Genomic DNA, 19170 nt, shown 5'->3' with positions numbered 1-19170 from the left:
AGAAATACTCTAGCCTCTCTCCCTGCTGCAATACTCGAATGATGGGAAATGCGGGAGTGCCTGCTCATCTCCATACTGGTTAAAAGGCAATTTGCAATCAAGACTCTCAACTGCTCCTCTGTTTTCCCATTGTGAGCCTCCAACTCAAAGGCTGAGCCTGTTGTCCTCCTGGGAAGGGGATGATCATCATTTGACGTTTGTAAGCTACCTCAAGCTTCTGAGCTGGATGTAGCTACCCCGAGGCCGATCACACAGACATCCATCACACAAATGAAGACAGCAGGTCAAGCAAGGGTTTGTCATATTTTAATGACATTGATCTTTGGTGTTTCCCTCGTTAGCACTCACGCTCTCCCCGTCCTTCCTCCACAAACCTACTAGGGATGGAGAGTTACAAACGAAAAGGAAAATCACATTTGAGACTAAAAACAAAATATCAGAGCCTTGATTTCTCCACTAGAAACTACATGTACAAGGTCAAGATTTCACATGCAACACCTTACATCACAGACCCATACCTCACACCCTGGCCTGGAGCTGAAAGACATTTCCTGCCCCCTGCCAAGGAGGTGCAGCTCAGTCCTGGCACCGTGAAACCACTGGGATGGCTCATTCACGTTTATGTTGGCACAGCTTAGGATATCCTTGTGTGAACTGCATCCCGACTAGAGAGCAGTAGCCCCTGTCCCTCTACCCATTCATATAGCAGCTCTGCTTAGCTTCCTGCCAAGTACTAAACTAATTCTAAAAAGGAAGGATCCTCTCTTGCGAGCAGTTCCTGAGCCATGCAGGTTTTGACAAAGCCCAGCTCCTCCCAGAAAAGACCACAACGCAGGCAGGAAGGGTCCCAGAACACCATGCTCTGAGGGGTAGCAGTGCTGAGCCACGGAGCAGGACTGTGGCCTGGAAGACTCCTCCACTCCAGCTACAGGGCTGGAGCATCACGCCCAGGTTTGCCCAGGAGGACCTCCAGTCTCCAGAAGGATGCTGCAGGCCCGTTTCCCTTTCTTCACTCTACTGATCAGCCCCTGGGCATAAAAGGGCAGGAAAGAGGAAAAGACAGGAAAGGAAAGAAAAGGAAAGAAGCTTTACAAAGGATGACACTGACCAAATTGCAGGATTAGGGCTGAGCTCAGGGGATCCCACAGGACTTCAAAATCTGCATGGGGTGCAGCCGGCATATTTTATTTTATTTTTTTATAATCCTGTTAAACTATTCAGTAGCGGGAATGTTGGAAGTTAAGGTAGTATGCTTTCTTGCCCATGGCTTTCTTGAAGTTCTTATCCCTTGCCACTCACCCAGGATACAGAAACCCCCTGAACCACCAACGTCCTGTCAGAGCCACAAGTCCCTACTCTTCCAGCTTCTGGCCAGCTGTGAGGTACAGGTCTCTGCTGAGCAGTACAAGGGTAGCACCAACACACAACTCATCTCTACCTGTTCCGCGACTCCCCACTGGTGCTGTCATTACTATAGAAGTTGGTACTGTCAGGAAGATGGTTATTATTAGTTAGGTCACTGTACTCAATTGGTCCCTCAGTGTCCATGGAGGACTGGGCCTGCTCTGGCAGGTCCAGGTCACCGGCGCCTTGTCCTTCACTCCCGCCAGGGGCTGTCCGCGGGCTCAGGCCGTGCTCTGACAGCTGCATAGACTCTGAAAGGATGCGTCCCTCCAGCTCAGCCGCCAGCTGCTGCGAGGTGGACTGCTGTGCTGCTGCTGTGCCCTCAGCCCCTGTGGACTCCGCACCCGTCTGAGAGCTGCGGTGGATGCGGTGACTGACGATGATGTTGTTGCCGAAGCCACCCATGGACGCCATGGTGGTGCTCTGCTCCCGCTGCACCACAGCGGTCATGCCACCTTCTGCCATCAGCCTTTGGATCCTGCTCAGGGCATCCTCCCCACTGGCCCCGTACTCTGGACCTTCACCTGCAAGAGAAAGCAGAAGCAACGTTGGTGCACGCGGCAAACTACAAGACAAAGACAAAGCACGCTGGGTTGCTGAATCACCGTGCAGCCGTGCTGGGACAGAAGACAAGATTTGCTCCAGAGGGAGCCCAATGCTTTATTTCAGTAACTTTCACTGAAGCGCCAAACAAATTCAGCACGCTCTGTCACGAAAATCTTGGTCACTCCCACAGGTATCCCTCACAGACTTGTTTGCCCAGGCCTCGAAGAGGAAGCTTCTATCTAGCCACGTGGGTCAGCCAAAGAGGAGGCAGAGGCGGTGTTCTCACAGCCGTGAGGACAGTCCTGCCACTTCCACAGGGCAGGAAGAAAAGAAAGCTCTGTTTGCGTTGCAGTAAACCAAACATTTCACCATGGTTCTCAGACGGGTGGTAATGTGTCTCACCCATCTGAGAGCACCCCAGGCAAGCAACACAAAGGCACTCTCCCCAGTACCACGGAGGACATGGGCAGCCAGCCAAGTGCAGACAGCAGCTACAGAACACAGTCTGTGCCTCCACATCACCTGTGACTGAGGAAAGATCAAGCGTTTAGTCTTCTGCTCTCCTCCACTGGTATCTTTTGAGTAACGCAATGAACAAAGATCTAGGGTCTTTGCCTGCTCTGCCTCTGAGAGTTCCTTCATGGTCAGGCTGTACTGGGCTCTGAGGGAACCACTGTCAGATGCCTTAGTTGCTAAAGATTGCCTTTGAAGAAGAAAATTTCTCAGAAAGATAGCCCATGTAGGAAATTAAATCCCTGTGGCAGGAACATCCAGCCCAGTTCTGTTTCCCAGCATCCTCCTTTTGCTACAGACTTTAACCAGACTGTCTGGGGAAAACAATCTGTAATCATAAACTGCCAGAACCATTCCACAGTGGGATCCTGACTATTCTTATTAAAGAGATAAATCTCACTCCCAGCTCCATGAAGCTATCACAGTGCTGATTAGAGGAGGAGAAAACCATGAGCTCTCCTGGCACCAAGGAAATCAACACAAATGTCAACAAGGCTAGATGGAGGCAGGAGTTAAAACACAATAAAAAGAAAATGCCACGTTGACTAGGAAGACAAAGAGTTTGGGACTTGGGATGGAGATCGTGTCTCCAACATGGGATCTGGGGTATTCAATACAGTCTACACCATGCTGCTACTGTTTTTTTTTTGTTTTTTTTTTGTTTTTTTTGTTTTTTAATAATGAACATATTTAAAGCTGTTAACATGCATGCAGCCAGTCACTAACAGCTTATTCCCTTTCTTCTTCAGCTCAGTGCACCAAAATACCACTGGCTTCTTCCACCAGTGTAAGGCTAATCTCATCTTCAAGCAAGTCTGCTGACATACTGCCCTGCTGAAGAAATACCGTGGATATCAAGAACAAGCTTAATTCTCACAAGCAGACTAAGTCCCTTTCTGCTAGCAATGTAGTAAGCCTGCTGTATCAACCATACGTACAGTAGTGACACAGCTCCTTGATTTAGAGCATTAGCGAGACCACAGACACCAGTAACCACATGAGAATTTGGAGCAGAGCCCAGCGGATCGTGCAAGAACGACCTTCTGGGCAGAGCCTGGCCAAAAACTAGCAGAGAAATCCTGTCCAGGACATGGTTGGTGCATGAGCTAGGAACCAGGCTGACCAGCACGAACAAGACTGAGAACAGAGGAGACTATTATAGGACTGGAAACTTGAGCGTGAAAAACATGAATGCCAGAGGATATAGGAGCATTAATCATGAGCAGGAGTAAGTGGAAGGTTTGAGAAGCGTGGTTTTGAATTCAGTCGTCGTTTCCTTCTGAGGGCATAGTCGTAAGCACTTTGTTAACAACCATCTGGCCAGGCCAGACAGGAAGCTTGAGAGAGCCAAGACGTGCAACCTGGTTTAGAGGCTTGCCAGCCTGCCCTATCTACGCAAGCCCTGGACCAGCAGGTACTGTGCTCCTGACAGATCGCTTGCTCTGAACTGGCCCATACAGAACTGGAGCTGTGAATCAGCAAGGGTCCCTGGACAATGTCCCTTAACATCACAAACATGTGCTTCACGAGGGGAGCCCATGCAGACAGCACACACCGCAGCACCCCCTGCTGCTCCCTTCCCCTTAATTACCATGTGTTGTGGCGGACTTGCCAGTTGAGGTGGCTGCCTGCTCAGAAAACAGGCCAGGGCTGATGCCACAGGAGGAATCAGCAAGTCCCAAGCCTTCAGGTTATGGGGACAGAGAGACAGCAGTATTGGAAACGTCAGCAAGACAGACCAAAGGTCAGAAGTGAGCCACAAAAGCACCTCTGCTCTGGGGGCTGGGGGAGCTGTCCTCCCTTTTCCCCCCTCCTCAGGTTCCAATTTTGGCTGACTGGTTAGGAGCACAGCTTCCTGAGTGATTTGCCTTGAGCTGAGCTACAGCACAGATTCCTGCACAGACCATTTCCACTGTCTGGAGCCTCCCACACATGTTCTTCTCCATGCTGCCAATGCAGACCACACTAGCCCTCAGTGCAAGTGAAATGGAAGCTGACTTCCATTTAGTGGAGGTTCAGGCTACGTACATGGGCACTTCCCCAAAACAGCAGCAGTGCTGTAAAACCCACACCTGAGGTCGCCAGAAATTCCAACTTGCTGCAGTGGCCGAACTCCATTCTCTGCTCCACCAGCTGAACAAAACCAGGACAGAGAAAAACCTGTGCTGGTGATACTTTTTTTTCCTCTCTCTCCAGACTCCAAGGGTTTTAAGCATAACCTGAGCTTGTGTGGGATGAATAATCCATGTGACACAGCATCTCTCATTCTCCACTCAGAAAAGGCAATTCCTCTTCTCTCATTTTATGCTCAGAACTACATTCTCTTCTTTCAAGCCCTGTAAAATCCTTCATCCTCAACTCACTTTCTTCTAAGCCTACCTTCTTGGGCCAGGAAAATAGAAAAATAATGCAGAGACAATGTCCAGACAACTGAGCTAACCAGTTCCAGAAACAGGCTGTGTGTGAAGTACCATAAGACCCGGCAATTTGTCCTCCGCCCCAGCTGTCCCTACGTCAGAATCCATCACAGGGCAGTGATCTCAAAAGTCTCCAAGTTCTGGCCAAGGACACTCAAATTCGGTGCCTGACAGCACAGAAACTCATCACACGTTGTTCCCTCCCACAACACAAGTATTACTATTATGTCTACTGTGCTGCTCCTACAACCATTTTATACTCTTCCCAAAGTAATCTCTCCAGAGTTCCAGAACCCCATAAATCTCACAAACACGTACCAAAACTTATCCCGCAGACCAATGGATTTCTGTCACTCTAGGTGACTGGCTCCAACAATTAACGAAATGATAACTAGGATACTCTCTAGCTAACGCATCTGTCTTTAGAAGCCCTCTACCACACCACTCCAGCAAAACAAGACTTTGGTACGGAAGACTACAAGGGCAAAACAGCCACCAACCTTTCAATGGAGCTGGGCATAAGACACAAGGAGCAGGGCATAAGGAACACTTCCATTCTTAAACAAAGTGAACTCTGCCACACTTACAGGCAACAGGACATAAGTTCTAGGTTACCTGTGGAAATGGAGAACACACACCTGATAGAGCAAAGCCCATAGAGGCAAGGGTGAGATCAGGCTGGCTCATCTGCAGCTAGTATCACTCTTCAACTTTTCCTATTCTCAGCCTTCCTCTTTCTAAAACAAGCAGTAGTTAGTAGCTATGCTTGCAAACAAAGCTACAAAATTAGTGTTAGAACTGCAGAGACATCTAAGTCTTCAGAGTACATGGAACAACAGCTCTGAGGTGTGAGCTGACCCACTAATTCAGATGCTCAAAGATAAAAATATCAGCACTTTTAAATTAATTCACTCCTTGCAGAAGGAGAGGAAAGGGAGGGTCACAGCTCTGCCTAACCAGCTACAAATAATCACATCTCTCTTAGTGCAAGAAGAAATACTACCAGTTACTTTCCTCCCCAACCTAGCTCAGCAGCACATTCACGCTCCCCTTCTGAGGTAGCTAATCTACATAGAAAAGGCACAACTGCTTTGACTTGTAACCAATTTCTTAACAGCATCTCACCTTGGTGATTTGTAGAGTGAAACTTATTTTTCTAATTAGAGTTTAAAAATTGCTCTATAATTTAATCCCAAGAGAGCAAGGTACTTGAAGTACTTAGCAGTGCGAAGGCTTGCACAGTACCCGACGTTATTTTTTATTGAGCACTTTTCAGAGGGTTTTAAAGAGAAACCGAACTTCAGAGTTCTATAGGGCTTGTAAAACATTTTACAGATTTGCAGTTCCATAGGACACGTGACGTTTTACAGATGGACAGACAGATGAAAGGTTAAGGGATCTACCCACGTTTCTGCCTGGAGAACAAGAAGCAGATCTGGAAATAGATCTGTGGTGTCCTGGATCCCATTTTGTGTGGTTCCCACACTAATCTCCAAAAAGTCACATTACATCTGACAAGAGCATTGCAGGAATGCGTGCAGCTAATTCAAACCAGCATGTTTCTTTGTGAAACACGTGAGACTCTGCTGGGGTCACAGTATTCCTGCCCATGCAGGCTACAGCACATGTTCCTAATGTCTCAGATCACGCATATTATATTGCATCTAGGCACACTGACTCTGCTCTTAAATGCTGCTTAGGCATCCTCAGGATGCTCTGTTTGTACCACGAAAGTTTCACCTGCATGTGGTCTCATTTCACTACTATTTGAACAGAATGAATCCCACAACCCTTTTTCCTCCCAAAAGCACCAGCCTCTGAAAGCAGTTGGACAGGACAGAAATGTGTACTGGCCAGGGAATTTAGCTATTCAAGTAGGTTTTTAAAAAAAACTTTACATGGCAATGTGTTGATTCCTCAAAGACAGGCAAAGTAGCAACCCAGTGATGGCTACACTTTCAGTTCATAACTGGTGTCTACTTGCACAATGAGCATTTAGCTAGCTATCTGAATTTTAAGCCCCAAAAACAATGCAGATGATGGGAACTAAGATGATGGTTGCAACTCAGGTATTTTTACTAGTTTTGGAAATACCTCTTTCCTTTTTTCTTTTTTAAAAAATGTATTATCTTGAAGCTCTATCAATACACTGTTAAGAGCCAAGGACAGCGTGGGCATACAAATGGGCAAGCGTCTGCAAAGACCCCTTCACCTCGGTCTGCCGCACCTTTTCTTTCCATAACTCCATCCCCTGCCAGCTGCTGCTGCTTGCAGCACACTCCACACGCCTCAGCAGTCTGAGCAAGTGTCAGCCACAGCATGACACAATCTGGGCTGGGAGTTACTATTTCTAAAGGTTAAAGAGAGGTCATTAACACTCATAAAGAATCTTGCTGGTTTCGAGTGAGATTTAATTTGCCAGTTGAATACACATCCTTCCCCATCATGACTGTCCATTTGCGAGGGAAAATGTAGTATAATGCCCAACAGATTGTTTCTAATTAAGAGTGCCTCAAAGTTACAACTCCATCACGATTTCCACTGTGTCTGTCAGCTTAAAAGAAAGTAGGAGACAACTGAAACATTGGTTTAGGAATTTCTTAGTACCTCTCAGCTTTCCACACAAATCTAACTTTGCTTGGTTCATGTGTGGCTGGTGAGCAGAGCTCACAAGGCAGCTATCAACTGCTGTAAAACAAAACGATACAGACATTAGAGGGATTCACTTCTAATAAAGTCATCATATACTCATTCCTCCAAAGGAGGTAGAAAGATAATCAGAACAGCAAAGTCCCCGCAGAGCTTTGCATGAGAAAAGGAAACTATTTATACCAGCACAGAGCTTAATTAGATTTCTGATGCAATTCTGCCTTTTTTTTTTTCCTGTACAGTAAGCACATATCTGCAAGAAATGCCCTGATCCAGAACTCCCCGCAAAAGTAGAGCTGACAGGATGCAGGACATAAGCCCACTCTTGGGGGTAGCACCAGTCTTTGTTTTTATTTTTTAGGACAACATTCAGGGATTTTTATTCCTTTCCTCATGATGAGATGATAACCAAAGCACTTTCCTCTACATCACTCAGAATCACATCTGATTTATCCATTTTGCTGCTGATAATACTGCTAAGCCCTTACATAGCGATTTACATCTTCAAAGCCCCATACAAAACACTAATTAATCTTCACAGCCCCTGGTGCACTGTATGGGAAGATTTATTCCCATTTGATAGATGATTAATAGTTTGCCCCAGGTCACACACCAAGTTAGTGGTAGCACACTTCTTTTCTTTGAATATTCCTGGCATCTAGATCCTGCTATTAGTGAAACTCTGTTTACCTTCAACAGGGCAAAGAGTTATGGCAGATACAGTGGGCAAATTAACCATCACAAAAGCAGCATCTAATCTAACCTGTTTAAATGCACTACATGCGTATTAAGAGATTATGATGCTGGAATAAAGGTATATGTAATGCCCCAGCAAGCTCAATAGGGCTCAAGCTCTTCTAATGTGAAACAATAGGACTTTTGGATGAACCATACCACTGATGTCACATGTCCCTGAGGTGGTAGACAAAGTAGCTGAACAAGCCAGTCCATCCAAACTTGTCTTTCCATTTCACAACAGGTCCTCATGCTATTCCTCTGTCAATAATTACAGTTGTATTTGGATCCTAAACTCTCCTCACAGTTAATCTCTTCACACGTCTTCAAATGCATTAACTCTCCCTGTTTTGGCACAGGAATTTCCACTGAGAATGTAAATGGTGAAATAATTGATCAGCCAAAACGCATGAATCATCTCCAGTGCACGCGCCTGTCCTGGAAAAAGCCTCCTTTGTTCTGAGAATCCATATAGTGGACAGGGCAGTGACAGCCCATTTTGCACGTGAAGCCACTTGTGGAAGGATATATGGTAAGTCTGAGCCAGAGACCACACCAGTTATGGAACCTGACAACCTTCTTCCAAGCAAGAGACAGACAACAGGAAGTCTCCATCATTTGCTTGCTATCTACACCCCTTTTCTTTCACGTGCTATGTGTTTTGTCCCACTGTGCATAACTTGCCCAAGGCACTAGTTAAGAACAACCTTTCCTCATCTCACTAACAGGTATAGTTACAAGCCACGTTCTAGATCTGCAAATTGAAAGGCTAATTAAAGAGAATGAGGACGTGAAACTTTCAGATGACTGCAGAACAGCAGCTGTGGGAGGAAGCCACTGGAGAACTCCTCTGATTTAATAGAGCAGAGAGAGGCTGCAGCATCAGCCATCGCTGCATTGATGCAGGAAGGTCCCACAGCTGTTGCATACCCTACGTACCCCTGTTCTCGGTCCGCATACTACATTCAGTGGAAGAAACAGTTCCCACAAGATCGACACTTGTCCAGACATCCTATGTTCCAGCCGAATTCACACGCCCTCAGCTGCATTAACTTTCTAGAGAGGTTAATCCCAGTCCCGCTGAGATAAGCAGATGGGAAACCCCACAGGTCAGGAATTTGTCGTTTAACTTTGAACACAAGAGCCAAGATCAGAGAAACACAAAGCCTTATCCCACATGCTGGATGCTGCACAGCAGCAATTGTGGAAGAGTTGCAGGCTGACAGGGATCTCCCAGAATGACAGAGCTCAAGCATACAGGCACAAAGAGGTAAGTCGTGGGGCTGCTTTCCAAAGCCCAATGAGTTCATCATGAACCAACACTTTCAAAATTGCATCTCTGATTTTCTCTGCCCTTCCCATATATAAAGTGCCCAATGCATTCCTAGCCTAGCGTCCAGAGCACCAAAGCACCGTGGTACAGTAATAGAGACAGGAAGCCTGGACAAGATCACCATGCTTTCAAAAAATTGGTGATTTGTTACCATAAAGGAATTGCACATCAGCTTCTCACAGCTCTTTACACGCTGATAAATTTTCTGAGACTGGAAAACATTAGAGATGTTTTTGAACAGCTGAGCTGGACACTCATCAGTCTTTGTCAATCATAGTAAACAGAATACTCATACCTGCTTTGTAAGAAGTAATTTACAGTATTTTATTTTGTATCCAGAGACTGAGTTTGTGAAACCCACACGGGTTTTAGGCGCAGAGGTTGAAAGACCAAGCCAAGCTCTAACAGAGGCAGAAAGGATGATTATTAGCAGTCTGCAGCCTTACTAATGGTTACATTTCAGGAGATTTGTAAGGAGTGATGCCAGTACAACTGACTTTACAAAGATGCAATGATCTGGAGAGAAGCTCATTTTGCCCTGTAAAAGCACATGAAAAAGACATCCTTTCTATTCGTATGGATGGAGATTCATTGAACTGATCATCTTGGTCTGGCTACACGTAAATTAGGCTGGACAAATCATTGTTGAAGAGATGTAAGTGTCCAAATGGATCACATGATGTGGAACCTATGTGAAAACTCCTCACCCACCAAGTAAACTCTGTCAAATAAGTGACTGATTGAGCTCCTACCTTCCCCAGTCCCTGCAGAGGCGGATTCCTGCTCCTGTACCTCCCTCTCTGTCTGAGTCTCCGCATTCTGCAGCTGAGGCGCCAAGGTCTGGGTACCCTGCGAAGTCACAGAGGTGGGGGGATTTCGGGGTTGCAGGCCTATGGCATTCATCAGGCCCATGTCCCTGTCTGTCCTCCATGTGGCTCTGCTGGTTCTGAAAAGAGAGAAAAACAAATCAGACCGGGAGCATTGGAGGCAATATGCCCCAGCAAGATGGAAGCATCCATCTGAGCCTCCACTCCAACCACACACCTGCCAACCACTGAGCAGAAAGGGGCAGGAGGAAATCACCACCTGCACTTACATACAGACTTCCCTCTGGCTTCAGCTGGCTGGTCTCCTGTTTTAAGCTTTCAGTCCACTCACCCTTCCACAGAAGCAGTGTGTCTGACAGGCATAGATAGATATCCCTGCAGTATCACAGGCTGTAGAACAACTTGCTCTTGGGGTCACTGAGTTAAGTCGACAACACAAATGCAGCGCAGGACCATAAACACACACACAACTTCCCTCTGCACGTCAGCAGGACAGTTTCAGTCCCGAGAACACAGCCTGTATCCCTTCCCTCCTCTGGACCTCCTAGTTTGTCAGCATCACACATGAATGCACTCTGGCAGGCATTTCTGCTCGTTCCAGTCAGACGAGAAATTCTCTGTTCTCCAAAGTAAATAACAGGAACCGCCTCAAGGCTCATTAGCTTCTTCTCAGAGACAAACAGTTGAAGTGTATTCAACTACAAAAACTGAATATTGGCAATGCTTGGATGCTCTTTCCAAAACTGACCTCTGGCTATAAGTGCTGGGAATGGTAAGGAGTTTCTAGGAAAGACTGCCTCATCACAATCTACATTCTTTCATAAGGTTTTGAAACCTACCATGCTTATCTTGCCCTCTCACAGGGAGAGGGTTCATTCTCGAGCAGTGTTTCTGCCTCTGATACCTTAGTCCCCTAAAGAGGGGATGGAGCTCTCACCCTTCAAGCTGTTCGGAGCAGCTTACAAGACTGATATGCGTTGTCAAAAAAGGCAAGTAATGGCAATATCCACTCATGTGGCAGAGAAAGAATCTCTGCTTGTTAATTCATCCGCAGTCAGGCCAGGGCTGTAGGACAGAACAGGCACAGGCTCATAACTTCCTTGGGATCTTGGAGCTCATAGTTCAAAAACAGGACTGCCACCCTTTTGTCAAGAACAGTTGGCCTAAGGAGAAGTACTCTTGACCGGGGAAATAAGCATGGTGCTGCTTATTTCTTTCGTCTTTAGGATAACTAATGGGTGCATCACTGGGCAGACTGGATGAAACAGCCAGCAGGGTTCTCAAGGGATTTAGCTTTATTTTCAGAGTTTAGTCCTGAGAAACAACTGTCCCATGACTACACACCAAAAAGATGAAAATCAGTCACAAGGGCAACCTGTTGGATTTGCATTCATTTCTGCAAACCATCACATTCTTCAGTTTATCCTCAAAGGCACCATTTACTTTGCAGAGTATCTTTGATGCTTCAAGCCCCACATGTTCCTTCCACAGCTTTCTCAAGGATGCTGCTAAGGCCATGGATGACATGTACTTCGCTATCACTGGCAGCATCCTGGGGCACTGAATGCTGCTAGCAGCACTTCAGATGGCCCAACAAAGCAGTACCAAAGAAAAAAAGGGGGAAGAAGTGGTGCTGTCATATGTAATGAAGACAGCAGAAAGGGTTAGCGTACTCTAACCTACACTCAGGAGACTCACCCAGGCCGCTCGGTGCTCCTGCTGCTGGAATGCACAGCGAAGACATTCTCGTTCTGCTGGTCCCAGTGGTACTCAACTCCAGAGTTTAAGGCCCTTGAAACAACAAAGAAGAGATACATCAGTACAGCAGGACGCTATTCCATCCAGCATACATTACACCCCCATAACATGGAGGACAGTGCTGATTCCTGACCCACAGAGACTGCAGATCTAGCTCAGTTCATGTCTTCATTACAAAGGCACATCATCACTTGCGAACACGGAGTACTGCACTACCCAGATAGCTCTGGAATATCCCATTCCCATTCATTTCAATTCAATATTAGCACTGAAGCAAGGCACCACGAATGGAGAGATTTTCAGGAAATGAAGACATACAACTGTGTGTATAAAATCAGGTTACCGTACCTCCAAGTGACTAAACAAAGAATTGGAATGGGAAGACCAATTCTCTTTGTGGTGCCTGCCAGCATTTCCTGCGCTAGGTAATGCTAAGTAAAATACTGCTCTGTATTCTACATTTAGTTTCTTTGCGAAAGGTTCTCGCTCTTTCTACCTATAAATAAATCTCTACACAGCCTTCCCACTGACAGTCACTGCAGAACAAGGGCAGATGCAGAGGATATTTTTGTAAATTTTCACAAAAGAGTTTGTGCTGGATCAACTATGTCTGTACCGGAGAAGTCCAAAGCTTCAATTTTACAGCTAATGCTACTAAGTTTAGCAAAACATCAATGCTTTGGCAAACTTTCACAATGCATTTCCTAAAAAGCTGTGTAAATCCAGGGCTGGCTAATCACCTCACACAAACAGGGAAGGTCAACAACATATCGTGGATCACCTCTCCACTGCTGAAGACACTAAGCTGTCATAACCGTGACGCTCTAAGTACACCTCCCACAACTTCTGAAACCCAGTAGCTCTTCAACTGGAAGACAGCGAATCCAACTTGCTCTATGCCATACACGATGGAGCCCTTCTAGTCACGTAAGAGCCCCCACCTTCTCTTACAGGATCAAAGCGGTTAACTGTGGGATTTGGCCTAGTCAGCCTAGAAGCCCTGCTCCAACAAAATGCTAGAGCATGGACAAGACTGTAGTCATTTGAAGTTTGGGATAACAGGAGGGACATAAATATAAGCCTAAGAGTCATCCACAAGGCTTTGTAAGGCCACTCCCTCCACAGAATCCAAAATGCAGCGACAGGGCCTTGCTTGGGAAGGATCCTTTGGGCAGACGAGCCATGGCAATAAGAGTACCTCCCAGGACCTCAGGAGCCACGCTGCAGGAGTGCAGCCAGCAAGGTGTGTGGGAGACCTTCATAAAGTGCCCTCACTGTTTGCCTGGCCGATGGGCTCAGGAGCAGGCCTCCTGCCCTACAGTCACTGGTTACACTCTGTAAGGAAAATGGTTTCAGATGACAGAAATATGCGCACAGACAGGCCAGCAGCTTGATACACACTTAAGAAGCAGGGAGCACCTGAGGCTCGTGGATCCCGATAACCTAAATGAAGACAGAAAGCAGGGGGCTCCCTAGGGCACTAGGAAGCCTTGTCAGCAAGTTACACAGTGAGACAAGCGGAGGGACACTCTACACCAAGAAACAGGCACATGTTGTGCAGTGTGAGAGATTTCCCACCTACTACTGCGGCTCACCTCCAAAAGCCCCGTGGGGGCTGAATTAACATGGGGCTGGCCTCACGGGGAATTTCTACAAGGGGTTTTGCCATGCCGTGCTGGTATACCAGCTCCCTGTGAGCTGGCCTGAGGATTTCTAAGCAATGCTGTGTACTGGACTGCAGATTTGTCCCCGCTGGTGCTAGCTACAGAAAACAGGTAGAAAGATGGCAGTGCTATGCAGCGGTCACCATAAGGAGGTTAAAAAAAAAAAAGTGCTGCATAGACAGAAGGGATGGCATTAAAAAGCTGGACTAGCAGCACCTCTCAGGGCATGAACAAAGGACGCACCCAGAGTCTAAAGGAAGGATCCAGGACAAGTAGTTGGTAGGTTATGGCTCAGGCACAAACAAACAGTGTATGTACATATATATGAAGGCACACGTTGTCCCTGTAATGACATGTCTAAGAGCTGCATCAAGAACCCCAGCTTAGAAGAGACAATGGTAGAGCTGAGTCTGCTGGAGGCCTGGGGCAAGGCTGATGGGGTTACAGCACCCCAGGTCGGGACCAAGTACAAAAGCTGGAGAAAATTAGGTCAACAGAACCACGCACTACAGGAAGAGTCTACAGGAAGCAATAATTACTTTTCTTTTTTTTTTTCTGTGCTAACCCTGTGCTGCATTATACCCCATGAAAGCAGCTGCCAGGGAGATGCAAATTTTCAATGACTTTGGAGTTTACTGACAGATGGTAACCTGCCGCTGCACACTTACCAGTCCCTCTCTGACTGTTCATCCTCTGCCCAGTTCACTGAGATCTGTCACACTTTGCTGTCTGCAAAGCAACACAATCCCTCAGCAAGGGAGACTTTCTGACCTGGTAGTCAAATTTTCCAGAAAAAGCCTGGTTTCCTTGGCATCTGCAGCTGTTATCCAACAGAGGTGAAGTGACCCCATGCTCTTCTCCCATGCCCTCCACACTTCTTGCTTTCCGAAGTACAGACACGGTCCTCATAGCCACGGTCCTCACAGCCACAAACACAACTCACATTCCTCACCAAGCGTCCATGTGCTGTATATGGTTTTGTCAGCTCCCACCTCTAAAACCCAGAAGACTGCAAAGCTTTCCCTAAGCTAAATCACGAGCTGGCAATGCTGAGTTCTCCCCTTCCCACAAACACCACGGGTACGTACTGCACAGAAAACTCAGTTCCTGTATGTGCATGCACACATACACATCTTGAGTCTGATTCATCTCACTTTTACAAAAGCATCATGGTACCAGGCTGACAAACAATGCAAGGTTAAATACTTTTCCCTTCTCCCACCCGTTCTGGGGAGGCATGTTGCTGTACAGTCAGGTTGTCGTATAGGAAACTCCATTCCAACTCTTTGCTGTCAATTCACACCTTTCCCTGGACAGCAAAATCAATATCCATTCCATTGAATACATGACTTTGCACACTGGTTTTAAATGCTGCCATTTATCAGCTATATTTCACTGCCAGGGACCTATTTGCTATTCATTTACTGCCAGAGAATCGAGGATTTTGCTTTCCTTTCCCAGGAGGAAGACCTGTGGCAGCCAATGCCGCTGCTCTTTGCTGATTCTGGGGATGCTTAAGCCAAGGTCACTCGGCTTAGTCATGATGGGAGTTCAACATCTTCACTACCACTCTCACCTGGCTTTTTAGTGTAAATTGAGTACGTATGTCTACCTGCAGGGCCAGAAAACTGGCTGAGAACAGACAGTGGGCACTCCCCACTGCAGCAGCAAGCATCCTCACTGCTGACCTTCAGCAGACCCTTTCTCCACCAGGGCCAACCAAACAACCTGCCCTCTCCCAACTCCATTTCTTGTAAATGACTTTGAGCGATAAAGCCCTCAGCATGATCTTTCCTCTTACTTGCAAGTACATACATCTCTGACCTGGCACCCACAGCCATAAGGCAGATATCCAGCTTGCTCCTGATTAAGCCTTCCAGCCTATGGATGACTGAGACTATGCAACGAGGGCTTCAAGCTGCATCAAGGTACAGAGGAGAAAGAAAATGTCTGAACCTATTAGAGGGAGTTAGCTGAGCAGTATCATTTATACAAAGACCACCATTTCCTTTCTTGAATAGCAGAGATTTCACCAAAGAAATGCCACTATTGTATGGGTTAAGCGTCGGTTTTAGGACCATGCTTGCTTTAGTAATTTGCCCAGATATTTGTACTTTAAACTAATACAAGTACATAATATATGACAACCACAAGTACCTTTGTTTAGAACAGATTTTCAATTAAGCTTAAAGATTTGCACTAGCTTAACCACACCTATTTAAAACAGTGCAATCTCTCTTGGCAGAAAATCTAAAGGTTTTTTTAACACCCTTTGCAAAATATCACTTGATTTTTTTGTAAATTAGCAAGCCTTTTGCAGCACGTTTCCCAGGAGATTTGCAAATCAAGGCCTGACTATTCATTTCACAGAAGCAGAGCTTACACTGGAGAAATGAATATTTTTCAGGTAATGGAAGCATTTAACTTTTGCTCCATCAAGCTCTAGGCTTGGAATGCTGGAAGCCCTTTACATTTTCCAGGGCATAAGGTAGAAGCTCTGTGGAGCATGGAGCATGTTGCCACTTGGCTGGGGATGCAATAAGGAGGACATACATTGCCAAGGGCTTCAGAGTGAAAAATTGCAATTCTCCACACTGTGTCAGTCATGGACAGTGAAGTCCACTAAGTCAAGCTCTTTTTTTTTTTTTTCCTCCTCCTTCTTATGGCTCTAAGCTCTTTAAGCCCTCACTGGAAATTTCCATTAGCTTTGTTAAATGCAGAGCTGCTCTGAGACAGGCTTTCCCAGCAGGAATCTGTTCCAAGGTGGACTTTTCCTTCACGCCTCTGTCCAGCTCATGTCGTTAATGAGCTTGAGGAAGATGAAGGGCACAGACTTGCATGCTTTGCTGAGAGCTGAATAAGGACTTAGCGCGGAGCCTGCTAAGTACCAAGTGCCAACGGGTTCAGTAGCACAGCCTCTCCCTCTTCATGGAGCTACGCAGCTCAGGTACAGCCCCCTGAAGAACCTAGGACCAATCTCTAGGAATTAATGACAAAATTATACCTACAAAACAGTACTTATTGCACTGGCTTAACCAACATTTGAAAAGTAAACTGACAAAGCACGGGTCAGCACAAAGTGACTTAGACATCTGGGTAATGCCCCGTCTGGAATATTCAAAAATCAGGGGTTGAAGAGGAAGAGGAGAAAGAATAGAAGTTCTTCAACTCAGCCATAAAAGTAAATCTCAGCAACAAGAAGGCAAGACAAAGAAATCAGTTGCAAGCATGGTATGGATGTCCAGGAAGGCATAAATAACATTTGTTTACGGTCTTTTCACTTAAGCCATCCCCAATACTGAAGAACGTACCAGCGGTGGCCAAATGCACTGCTCCTTCAAATCCTGCCACATGGGAAGGCCCAACAGCAGCACACTCGTCTGCAACAGCACTGAATTCATTTTTGGTTAAGACATTACTGCTTGCAATCCCTCCCATCTAACAGTATGTGCACAACCTCATTACTAGCATGTAAGTTTCTGGCAAGCCCATCGTGGAGCAGACCTTCTGAAAAGCAACTCCATACAGCACATAACTAGGTGAATTTCTGATTTTCATGTTGCCAAGGCTCACTTTCTCCATAAAATAAGTTACTCTTTAAAGATGATTTCTCAAATATACTGTTCATTCAAGACCATGAAGAGCCATCATATAAACCCAGGTTAGTTTACAGAAGATTTGAATTTCCTATGACAATTTTCCTCCCTTTGTTTAAACTTGTCATTCTTAAACCATTCAATCTGTTTCAAGGAAAAATATGGGGAAGTACAGAAAACAAGGTGACACTATGTCAAGGGACAGGAATTCATTGTCCTGGTTGGGAAGGAAGAAGCAGTGCATGGTATCCTGTGCAATGCAATGCTCAGCCAGATTCCAGTTGCATCCTTGTCAGTAGCTCATTCTCTCTTCCAGCGTATGCTGATCAGCACAGCAAGCCCCATCCCTGACTCCCATGATTAGCTAGGCAACACTGTTGTCAGAATAAGGCCAAATTTGGCACTCCCAGCAGCTGCCTAGGTAGGAAAATAATCATTTCTAACACCCTAGTTCATAAATATTTAGCTTTCTGTGCATGCAATGAACCACATGCAGAGACAGATTCAAGCAAAAACTGGCTGCAGCGCAACCTGTATTGAACCAGTACGTGGGATTCCTGGAACAGCTCTGCTGGGCAGTAATTCTCTTTGACCAAGGAAGAGGAGGCAGCTTCACTAGCACCTGCCTATTTCAGAGCACTCCCAAGGAGTACAGCCCATGTGTGACTAGCTGGGGAAGAGCACGAGGCTGAGGATAGGAATTCCTAACACGGTAAGTCACAGAAAACAAGAGGACTGCAGTTTAAGGTATTTAACTGATGTGTGAAATCATCCTATTCATCACTTTCAGGGAAGCAAAAGAAAGGTCAACTTCTTCTCTGAAGCTAGCAGCAGGTGCCTTTTTACTGTGTAGATCCCTCCACTCAAACAGCCTGCTAATTTTCCAGAATTCTGCAAGCTTCGCCTGCCTGGAAACCAGCAACCATGCAGAAACACATCCTGACACCTACTTGAATTGCCAAAGGTGCTGCAGAAGCAGGACAGCAAGCAGCTTGGTGCAGCTGGTGGCCATGTGCCTGCTTCAGGGATGATGCCAACTTAACTCAGAACACTGTGCAAGATGACTGGCCCAGTTAATTTATTTGATTGTGCAATCCTGCCAGCTAAGTTAAATATGGGGATTCTGAAGAAACTCCCTTCAAACTCACACCATCTAAATGAGGTCAGTCTTATAAATCTGGAAACACCAGAGCCTAATAACACTTTCCTGTCTCAACAACAGGAATATACATGAGTTTGTTCTGCCCAGCAGTGGGCAACTAAGCCAGATACATTCCAGGCTCTTGCAGCTGGTGTGCAAGATTTAGATGGAAGGCACACCTCTGAGAGTCTTCTTCCCTGGGCAAAAACGTGACATTTCAGCTCAGGAAGAGTCATATTTCAGCTAAGCTGTTAGAGACCTCAAAGAGAGAGAGAAAAGCTATTAACACAGTAGGAAGAACACAAACAGAATGGTTTCTTCTGATCCACAGGGTCACTACAGAGCAAACTCAAAATGAGTATCACAAAAGACACACCAAGAGAAAGTAACATTAGGAATTCACCTTACATTCTTAGGGAAAGCATCCTACAGTAAAAATCAGTCTTCCAGCATATTCAACGTGAGTGATAAAAGGAAATTAAGCACCAAAACATTGAAAGGGCAGGAGAGACTTTCATATGAAAGTGCGAATGGTTGATTATCTTGGAACCCAAGTACAAATATCACAGTTGAGAGTACTCGCCTTA

The 19170-nt window shown here is 46.0% G+C and overlaps 1 protein-coding gene across 3 annotated transcripts in view; it reads right to left on the bottom strand.

Annotated features, from left to right (window-relative positions):
* Positions 1-290: 290 nt before the first annotated feature.
* Positions 291-19170, bottom strand: part of AMBRA1 (autophagy and beclin 1 regulator 1) — a 129074-nt gene continuing 110194 nt past the window's right edge. For all 3 annotated transcript variants that reach the window (XM_027459350.3, XM_027459352.3, XM_038180476.2), the window contains exons 16-18: positions 12123-12215; positions 10350-10543; positions 291-1928 (exon numbers count right to left, since the gene is read on the bottom strand). In XM_027459350.3, coding sequence (XP_027315151.1) covers positions 1435-1928; positions 10350-10543; positions 12123-12215 — 781 coding nt within the window. In that variant the 3' untranslated portion in view covers positions 291-1434. The remainder of the gene's footprint in view (positions 1929-10349; positions 10544-12122; positions 12216-19170) is intronic.

Source organism: Anas platyrhynchos, chromosome 5 (genome assembly GCF_047663525.1).
Source record: "Anas platyrhynchos isolate ZD024472 breed Pekin duck chromosome 5, IASCAAS_PekinDuck_T2T, whole genome shotgun sequence".
NCBI lineage: Eukaryota > Metazoa > Chordata > Aves > Anseriformes > Anatidae > Anas > Anas platyrhynchos.
Note: the sequence above shows the minus strand (reverse complement) of the source record. Positions and strands in the feature narration are given on the sequence as shown.